This window comes from Rhipicephalus microplus, chromosome 3, assembly GCF_043290135.1.
Source record: "Rhipicephalus microplus isolate Deutch F79 chromosome 3, USDA_Rmic, whole genome shotgun sequence".
Classification (NCBI taxonomy): Eukaryota; Metazoa; Arthropoda; class Arachnida; order Ixodida; family Ixodidae; genus Rhipicephalus; species Rhipicephalus microplus.
This window is the reverse complement of record NC_134702.1, coordinates 126,383,988-126,394,694: the sequence shown is the minus strand read 5'-3', so window position 1 is coordinate 126,394,694 and position 10,707 is coordinate 126,383,988. Positions and strand designations below refer to the sequence as shown.

The 10,707-nt window shown below is 43.7% G+C and overlaps 1 protein-coding gene across 1 annotated transcript in view; it reads left to right on the top strand.

Annotated features, from left to right (window-relative positions):
• Window positions 1-3,540: 3,540 nt before the first annotated feature.
• The window catches only part of LOC142803337 (neprilysin-1-like), a 48,114-nt gene continuing 40,947 nt past the window's right edge, over window positions 3,541-10,707 (top strand). The window contains exons 1-2 of the mRNA XM_075888453.1: window positions 3,541-3,875; window positions 4,760-5,044. Coding sequence (XP_075744568.1) covers window positions 3,858-3,875; window positions 4,760-5,044 — 303 coding nt within the window. The 5' untranslated portion in view covers window positions 3,541-3,857. The remainder of the gene's footprint in view (window positions 3,876-4,759; window positions 5,045-10,707) is intronic.

Below are 10,707 nucleotides of genomic sequence, written 5' to 3'. Positions count from 1 at the left end.
GCTTACTAGGAGGTCGGGTTAGGTAGTAAGAGAAGCGAGACCCCGATAGAAGAGAAAGACATCTAGAAACATTATTACACAATGAGCTTACGTCCCACAGACTGGCAAAAATTTTACCTGGCTGTGGCGTGTCTGGTTTTTTTCTGTTCGCGTGTCTGCCCGGTACGTTTCTCGCAAAAAAACATCTAGCTCCTCTTCCTTCAGTAAAATAGCCTATACTAGGCAGTGCTCCGGCTTCTCAAAAGTTGTCGACTTTCTTTCAATCAGTGAGCGACGAGACTTATGTTTACTACATGCTGAAAGGGATGTTTACGTCGAATTCTTTAAATAAATGTGATTCTTTCTGTTTTACTCAAGCAGATACGACAAACGATGAAAATAATAAATAATTAAACGCCACGTAGTTTCTGATTTCTCAATTTCTTGTGAACAAGCCTTATTGAAAAAAAAAACTATCCCATCAAGGTGCCCATGTTTAGAAGGAATATGTCATGGTAAAAATGCCAAGGTACTGCAATCTGCTGGTTCGCAACTGAGTATTTCTGTTACTTGCGCTGGTGACTCTAGGACACTGAGAGACGAGCTCTCTACAGGAAAAGTTTTCCCGAGGGCGGCACTGCGGAGGGCCGAGAAGGCCGTTGGAGCACCGGTCTGCTTACGAGCTTGGTCATTGTGTGCTTAGGATTGCTGTGCAGCCTACTTGTAATCGCATATTTGGTATCCAGTGGGTCATCGGAGCAAGACAGCACCACAGTGAGTACCATACCGTAAAGTGCTCAAGTAGCTACTACCATAGCAATATTATGATTGCGTAAAGTCTTCAAACGTCATGTCTGTAACTTCCTGATAACCGTTTACGTGATAAGTGTCAACTATTTCCGGCAGACAGAAAGCAAATATCGTCACTAAAGATGAACACTCCGAGTATAAACTCACTCTGGAAGCTGCGTTTTTTGAAAAATAATTAACTAGTGCCGACCTAAATATGTAGAAAAATTCACATAGTATTCTCCCTTGTTTTGGTACTAAAAGCACAGCGTTTAAAGTTCCCACAAGGTTACTCTTTTTCGAAAGCGAAATAACGTAGAGCCAGTAAACAGACCTGACGAGATGAAGAAAATCAAGTTAAAACGGCAGTGGTGCTGGATAGCAGAGGGCGACAATAAAATGTATGCAATGATATTCTTCATGCGGTTTTATGTTTTTTTTTATTTTCATAGACGACACGCTTTTGACTCTGAGACAAATAACGTTGTCCTTATTTCTTGCGCAAAAAAGGATGCACCACTTACCAAAGCTTCAATGAGGAATTCAAAAATGAACTTCCTAGTATAAGTATAGTATAAACCGAAAGTATAATTGATTATTGATAAAGAACAATAATTCTAAAAGTGAGTATTTCAAAGTTTAAAAGGTGATATATCGCTGCAATAGGAATTTTGAGACCATCTTAAGGTACGAAAGAGTAAACCCAACTTTACAGCGGACGTAATACATTGCACTCTTTTCAGGCGCAAGACACACGAAAAAATTCAACATAGCTTTTTTACTAAATGTACAAAGGGTGATTGCGTCCATTCTATTACATTTAGGTGCACCTGCACTTGCTCAAACGTTATCTGCGTGATCGAATGTTCATATTACACATTATTTGCTGCGAGTGGCACCGTGCTCTATCGATGATGCACTCTAAAGCAAAATTACCCGAAAAAGGAGTAACGGAGCCCAATACGCGCGCGCGATAAATGGATAGACCGTGGAGCAGCAACCACAGAGGGAAGTTTGCCGCGCGAAACTACTTAGGCTCCAAACACGCTTCAAAGGAATGAACCGGCCGGGGATTGCAGGCAGCGCGAAAAGCGTTGCCAAGGTGACCAGCCCTCCTTCTCCACAGAACACATGAACTTCTCCTCCTCTGCTCGCTCAGTCTTTCCCCGTATTTTGCCGGCGACGTCACGTTGCTTCGCGCTCGGAGTGCTCGACCATGGCCGCCTGAAGTCGACGATCTACGAATTACGACGTGGTGCTTGTGTGTACGCTTGAATGAGCGTGGGCTGCTGCTTTAGCGTTTCACTGCACCCATGAAGTCTGGAGCAAGCCACGACAAGTCCCCACCACGCTGTATATATCTGGGCTCAAGATAGTCACAACCAACACACGACAGCAACGGTTGGGAAGGCCAATGTGGCTGCCGAGAAGAACAGGCCTATCGGATATATACTTCAGTCTGACTCAGGGCAGAAAACAGCGCTGGATTCTAAGGCAAGTAGGTTATCATTCTTTATTCTACTCAACTTGTCGCGTGTGCAATACGGATCGCGCTTGCCGGCAACGAGCTCGGTCGTGTTGAATATCGCACACGCGAAATGCATCGCGAAGGTCACCTTCGCCGTCTGCACTTCACCTGTGCTTTGCAACCACCTGCAAATATGCCGCCATTGCCGTCGGCTTCCCGTAAGCTCGCTCATCGAGTGATCGCCTGTCCTCGCCACCGCAATGAACTTCGGGCTGACAATATTGGGCTGAGACTTCATCGCTGCGTTGAGAGTCGTCGAAAACAGGTTGCGGGTTCTCGTAAAGAGCTTGGTTGTAATATGTCGCGCGCTGTAAGGGCACCAGCACGGGCTAGCGGGGCTTTCGCTAGCGTCGGAACTCACTGAAAATTGATCGCCATTACAGGTGGCTTCCCGCCAGTCGGTCGCAAGCAGCTCAGGGCCGTCCGCTGGCCGCGGCAGCAGACTCACGTTTGCGCGCTGCACTCGCTCGAGTTAAAAGGACCGCATGACCATCGATTTCTTCGGCGCTAGCTCCAAACTAGCTCGGCGCTGTTCGCAGCAGCGGCCAAGCTTATACGCTTGCTCTCCCTTTCGAAGTTCGCCGGCGGCAAACACACCGCGTGCAGCCCCGTGTTAGGCCTCGCGTTCGCTTGTTCGAGCTGAGCGACGTCGCTAACGACTCACCGACTTCTTAGTGGCACGGTGGTTCGCGGAGTTGTGGCTCCGGCCGCCGCTCCTATGCTGTTGCGCTACAAGGATCGAAATGAGTCTTTGACGTTGTGTGACATGTCGGTGAAATTAGTAGCATGTCCGATCTCACGCATGTTTTCATTTCATCTTGCACGTATTTCTCATATGCATTTGTAGTCATCCTCTGTCAGGTGTGACTCACTATTTTACATACTTATTGTGCAGCCGTGGGCACATACCGTGCTGAAGACTGTGTGCGCTGGCGTCTGCGATGCCTGTCATCCATCTCTTTCGTCAGAGCTCCTTCAGAAGGACTGTGCGAGATGTGAACGTAAAGTTATTTGTGTGTCATATTTTAACGCTTGTTTTTATATTAACGTGCACTTTTCGTATGCGTGCATCTTCATCTTCTGTCACGTGTGTCTAACTATTTTTACTATGTTATTGTACGTGCAGCCGTGGGAACACAACAGGCAGAAGACTGCGTGCGCTGGCGTCTGCAATGCCTGTCATCTATCGCTTCTGTCGGAGGAGCTCCCCAAGGAGTGAAAAAGATTTGACAACGAGACTGGACTTGTACACTTCACCATGAGTTCACTTAAAAGAATGGAGAAACTTCAATGTGAATGTAGAAAAATCAAAGATTTCGATGCTTCACTTTTGTCGTTTGTTGTTGCCGTGACTGCGAAAGCAGTTACACATAGGTGGCTAACTAATTTTCCGCGTGTTCTTTTCTGCGCAATTTGTTGCTCACTGCGCAGAAAAACAGGTGAAAAAAATATCAGGCCTGGCGGAAAATCAACAAAAAGAATGTTTGAACTTGGGACAAAAAGTTCATCCGATTGGAGTATTTGAGTGGACCAACCATTCGTCCGGCAAGGAGCAACTGTGATGACTAACGGTTGCCCGGTAAGGTGTAAATGTGGGGATTAACAGTTGCCCTATAAGATGCAAGTGTGAAGATTATTGTTAGTCTTTTGAGGTGAATTGTGGGACTAACGGTTACTCACTAAGGTGTAAATGTGAGGACCAAATGTTAGTTCTTAGAGCTCATCTGTGGGGACTAACTGTTAGACCCAGTGCCGTTAGTCCTTAAAGAGATTAGTGGTTGTGGTAGCCCGATTAGTCCCCAAAAGGATGAACCACACACCCTTTTAACACCCTTTCGCCTTAGAGTGTGAGAGATATTGCACTTCGTGGTTAACACTTATACTGCGTTATTTTATTTTATGTTGAGAGTGGCAAGTTGGCGTTTAATCTGGTCGACCATCTGGATTGCTACATGCGAACCTCGAGCATTATTTATATATTTCAACGAAAAACTGTAAACGCTACGAAGAATTCAGTTACCTGATTAAGTAGAAAAAATAAATTTTAGGCACAACAGAATATGCGTTACTTATTATAACACGGTTATGAAGTGGTACATTCAAACGCTCGTCATCTGCCATGAAACAAGAGACCAAGTGATCAATAAAATTATCACCATGCTAAAAATTTTGATACCAGGATGAGGGATAAATACTCCGAAATTACGGAGGAGTAACGAACATATATCGATCATTAGGCTATACAGTTGACTGCATTGCCACGTAAAGCGCCAACTCCGAAACTTTCGTAGGTATCTTTAACCATTTTGTGCCGGCAATATTGACGAATATGAAGGGTGCGCAACTAGAATGCCATCTATTCTTAGGCAACAAGCTCTGCGCAGTGAAACAAGAGTTTCCAGAGAATAACAATATACGCAATGACCTGCAACTACATTATACGTTTTCTGCCTTTACTAACAGGCTGACAAAGTGACAACACTCGACATTCCGGAAACACCAACGATCAAGCTATCGTGGTCATCGGATGACAATCGAGAGCATGCCAGGAATACCTCGGAAAGCACACCTAGCGGACAGGCGCATGTCGTTCCGATTCCTCATTCAGACAGCAATGACTGCACGGGGCTTACGTGCCGCTTACTGGCAAATTGGTTGCGCGAAAGTATCGACTACACCGTTTCTCCATGCGATGACTTCTACAAGCACGTCTGTGGAAAATACCGAGGCTACAACACCTTCTTCGACGTACGTGAGCAATGATACCAACATTTTCCTTCTTTGATTGCATTACTACATTCCCTTTGTCAGATGCTGCATTTAAAGATTACAGAGGCTTTAATTGCTCAACATATTTCAGTAATCCTTTTGTTTCATTTCACCGGCAAGCGAACGCCAACATGCCGGTTTAATGACAATAATAGTGGCCAGAATAGCTGGCCAGCCTTCACTACCGACGACAAACATATATCAGTGTTTTCAACGGAAGTGAAATTTTTCTTAAGCATGTAGAACTGTGCCTAATCACTATATAAGGGGACTTGTTAGTATCTTCAATACAGTACATGCGCGAGTTTCTCTGTGAGGCTAAGTATGCGCGTTGAACGCAGAATCCTACGACAACGCGATCAATAAAAGTCACACGTACGCGCGTCCTTCTGATAAGGATTTATATAGAGCTGGATTACATGTTTATGGGCGCAAGGAGCTGAGATACGCACAGAGACTTATTCATCGAGGAAAGATCTTTCCTTCTTCATGACCTAAAAAATAGAGTAAGCTACGCATTAGTGGTGCGAACACTGAGAAAGTAGCTGAGCTGTTGGCTTTCTCCCCTTTTCCTTCTTACTACTCCCTATTGCTTCTCACCCTCCCCTCCCGCCCACACTCGCTTTTCTACCTCCTTGCCACAATATACCCTAACACGCTGCGCTAAGCTTTCTCTAGGCTTGAATTCTCTTCTAATTACGTTCACACACTTTTTAAAATCACTTTTGTTTCCGACCCCCTAGCTAAACCATAATTTACATCACTGTGCTAACCTTCACTCCTACTCTTCCCCGCCTCAATCTCTCATCGCTTCACAATACCCTGACTCACTTTTGCTATACAAATACTTTACGATACAATGTAGGAATTGGCTGTGCATCAACCTCTCCCCGTCCTCCATTTCTTTCTTCTCACCCTCAGTGAACCATCCTAACGCTCACTCCCATCTCCCAATACCTTTCTGTATGCATTCGTCTTCCATATTCTCTCTTCCTTTTGCTTTTACTGAGCCCTACATCACTTCTGAGCCCTCTATGTAAGTCTCCAGGTTTCCGCTCCGTAGGTAAGTACTGGCAAGATGGAACTTCTATATACCTTCCTCTTGAGGGGTAGTGGTAATCTACCAGTCATGATTTGAGAGTGCATGGCAAATGTGCTCTGCCCCACTCTTATTCTTCTAGTTACTTCAATCTCGTGGTTCGGCTCCGCGCTTAGTACCTGTCCTAAGCATACATACTCTTTAACAACTTCCAGCACATCTCTACGTGTCACTAAGTGTTGTTTTCTGCCGAGATTGTTGCACATTACTTTAGTTTTGTGCATACTAATTTTTATAACTACTTTTCTGCGTTCCAAGACGAGTTCAGAAATCACGAGTTGTAGTTAGTCTCCTGAGTTACTCATGAAGGCATTGTCATCAGAGAATCGCAGGTTACTAAGGTACTCTTCATTAACTTTTATCACTAACTCTTCCCAGTCTAGTGTCCTAAGCAGCGAGTGATGGAAATGAAAATGATAGGTGTAACTTTAAGAGACAAGAAGACAGCAAAGTGGGTCAGAGAAGAAACCGGGGTAAAGGATATCATGGTTGAAATCAAGAAAAAAAAGTGGACATGGGCCAGACACGTAGCACGCAGGCAGGATAACCGGTGGTATTTAAGGGTAACTGATCTGATTCCAAACGAAGGCAAACGCACGAAGGGGAGACAGAGAATTAGGTGGGCTAATGAGATTAAAGAGCTTGCGGGTGTAACATAGCAAAGGAAAACACAAGGCCGGATTCATTGGCGAATAATAGAAGAGGCTTTTGCCCTCCAGTGGGCGTTGTCAGGCTGTTGATGATGATGATGACATCATTCCTCACCCTCACACTTCTCTGTTGCTGCCTATATATGCTTTGAATGCCCCCTTCACCCTTAATTCCCTTTATTACTCATTTGCTGTGTTATACTATGCTTCATTTTGACTTAGCGTGCGATGGCACAGCTAGGATGAGATATTGTCCGTTGAATTGGCTCTCCCTCACTCGACCAGACAATGTGATATAGGCCGAATGGAACAGGCAGCAGTTTAAAAATTACATTAATATTCTCTTGTGGACTACCTAAGAATATATATATATATATATATATATATATATATATATATATATATATATATATATATATATATATGGGATATGGCACAACGGGAGCGTTGTCAACAAGGATAAATATATTTATTTCCCAACACTTTCGGGAGGGGCCCTCCCTTCATCAGGGGATGAGCATAACTCATCCCCTGATGAAGGGAGGACCCCTCCCGAAACTGTTGGGAAATAAATATATTTATCCTTGTTGACAACGCTCCCGTTGTGCCATATCCCATACCTTCACGAAGACTCACTGGCCCATTGATTTATTACTCCCACTACATATATATATATATATATATATATATATATATATATATATATATATATATATAAATGTGTGTGTGTGTGTGTGTATGTGTGTGGTAGGAGAAACAATATTCTTTCGCGTATGCGCTTACGAGAGTTCCGCAATCGAAAGCACGAATGTGTGAGCTGGTTCCTACTAAGCGCCTTCTGAGAGCACTGACCGTTGGGCGTGTTGGTGTTTTATAGTGTTTTCACTCCATCCTGTCCAAAAGTCGATATAGCATAAATCGCTGGGCATCCTCTGTGTCCGTTTATACGGGACTATTAAAAAAAGGGTTGGTAGTACAGCTCTTGTTTCCGCAGTTGATTTTGTCTTTCGTGTATTCGCACTAGATTGAAACATGAATTCACATGAAATCGCTACCTTACTCTTGCTTGCTACACACGCAGTGTCATCAAGTGACGCGAATGCGAAGGTTTTTTTTTTAGTGTAATCTCCATGATTTTACCCCCCACACTGTGGCGCTTGCTAGTTCTACGAATAATTCTATATTTTTTCATGTTATCGTACTTGCAAATCTCTCATGTAAGGTTGTGGTTGTTTGGCATCGATGAATATTGCTTGCCTAATATATCACAAAGTTAACGCATTGGAGTGGCTATCAGCGAAATACTATTTCCAAAGCAGAAAATACTGACACACAGTGTTAGTTTTATTATATATGAATGCAGGCTGCTTCGGACAAACTAATACAAACATCCCGATTTAACAATTTTGGTCCTTTCTGAATGTGAAATGCATACTGTTGATGAGTGCACTTATTTTATGATGTTAATATCTCACTAGCGACTAGACGTTTGCCACACGAGAATTTTCAGCGCACTGGAGAATGAATTTTCCCAATACATTGCCGCAGGACATATGAAACTCAAGACAACTACTCCGAAAATATCCCTTAGACAAGCTCGATTTCGTGTGATGCAATCCACTTCCGCGATTCTTTTCAACTATAAAAAACGATTGCATAATCAAAACGTTTTGATGCAATTATTACAAAGCAGCCCAAGTAGCGCTCACGATCATAGGTCGTCAATGATCGTTGTGCAGTGAGCGCCACGAATCGTAGTTCTGTGAGTCTCAAAGGCATTCTTAAGCATATATATTCGCAATATTGAATTCAGCCATTACGTGTTTTATCGGTGCATTCTCCTTAGCAAGCAAATGGCAGTTTGTGCCGAGACGGGCGTAACATGTTAAAGGCGTTCAATTCTCGATCGCACCTACCACTAGTGAAGTTAATACAGCACTCAATATGTAACCCGCATTTTACGGCATCGAATCCCACCCAGTTTTGGCAGCCATAATTTCTGAAAAAGGGAAAATATAGGTGTACGTTAAAGAACCCTATCTTATTCACATTTCCAGAACGCTTGTTTATGCCTTCCAAGATAATCATGCCATGTTATTAGAGATTTAAATAAAAAATAGCCCTATTGCTACTGCAAGCGGATACAAGTCCGGCATATATTATGCCTCACACTGACTGCAGGAATGTGGTCACTGTTGGGCTGACTCAGCGGCGGCGTAAAGAATGGTTAAATTTCGCAGGTCAATTGTCATTGATCTATTGATTAATATGTGAGGTTTAACGTTACAAAACCATCACAAGATTATGAGAGACGCCGTAATGGAGGACTCCGAAAATTTAGACAACCTGAGTTTTATAACCTGCACCCAAATCTCAGCACACGGGACTGCAGCATTTTCGCCTCCATCAAAAATGCAGCCACCGCAGCCGGACTTCGATCCCGCAACCTGCAGGTCAGCAGCCGCGTACCTGAACCACGAGAGCACCGCGGCGGCGCTTGGACACTTGGCAGCATAAACGGTATGGTCCTTTTTGTGGCAACAGACGCTTTTCCAACACGGAGCCCAACAACAGAAAGCCCAACGCGGAGAGCTGGAAACCAAAGAGTGACAAAATATCTAGTAAAAAAGTCGGAAAACAGCTATCATAACGAAAATGTTAGCCCGCTTGTGACTCTGTTATCCGAACGCACGGGACATGTCATGCAATGTCGGGGTGGACAGTTTGCGGGTCAGTGAATGGAAGCATTATCGTGTTCTTACGCAAAGTAGAATTTCGGCCGAATAAGAGAGAGAAAAAAAAGGCGGATAACCAGCTATCACGTGCGAGGCCGTCGCCTACACTAATGCGAAAATATACCTATTCTTTTTGTTCGGCCAACACATACTTTACCAGAGTATCGGGTAATATTTTGGTTGATTTGTTCCGTCAAATTCTTCGTCTGAGCAATGAAGGCATGGTTGGCTTATCTTCGGTCGACCAAGATGTGAGTATGTAATTGATGATGTCAACTGAGGAGGCACTGCGGGCTTGTTGGTGTTCGATATTATGTCTCTCTGTTATGTGTATTCTTCTCTGTACCATCCTAGATGCAATAAACATCAGGTCATTGATAAACCTGAAAAAAAAAACGCCAGGCCTGCGCGGAAGATGCAGCACAGTCACAGCGAAAGTTAGAAGAGCGGCCTTTCTGAGCCTTTCAAAACAATCATTAAGTAACGACTGCAAACACTTTTGCTTGATACCCACGAGGGCAATAGTATTGAATTTTTCGGGGTAGTAGGCTGGCATTCGCTATGCTATTTTTCGTTATTCTACTAAATGACGAAAAGTTTGCCCTGTCAATTGCGCAGCTAGTTCGAATTGTGCGAGCAATCGCAAACCGTGTAGCGTATTCTGTGACAACGGCGATTCATTCATTTCCCGAGACACACATCGGGAACTAACCGGGCAAGTTGTAGCCGATATGACAAAACGGCTCATACTCTCTCATGTGAAGCAGCTCACGTAAATGTTTTTTTTTTCAGTTTTAGCCCTTTAGGTGCAACTTTGGATGAAGTTCCGTAAATGCCAAAATTTTGCACATTCTAAGATACTCAAAATTACATCCAAAAAAAGTTCTTCCTGGTGAGCTTCGTTATATATTTTTATTATATATATATTTACATAACTATTCATTCTGACGTCAGTAATCTTCAACTTTAACCCGCCACGGTAATTTAGTGGCAAGGTACTCGGCTACTAACCCGAAGGTGGCGAAATTGAATCCCAGCTGCAGCGGCTGCATTTTCGATGAAGGCGAAATTTCTGTAGCGCCATGTGCTCAGATTTAGGTTGACGTTCAAGAACTCCAGGTGGTCTAAATTTTTGGAGTCCTCCACAACAGCGTCTCT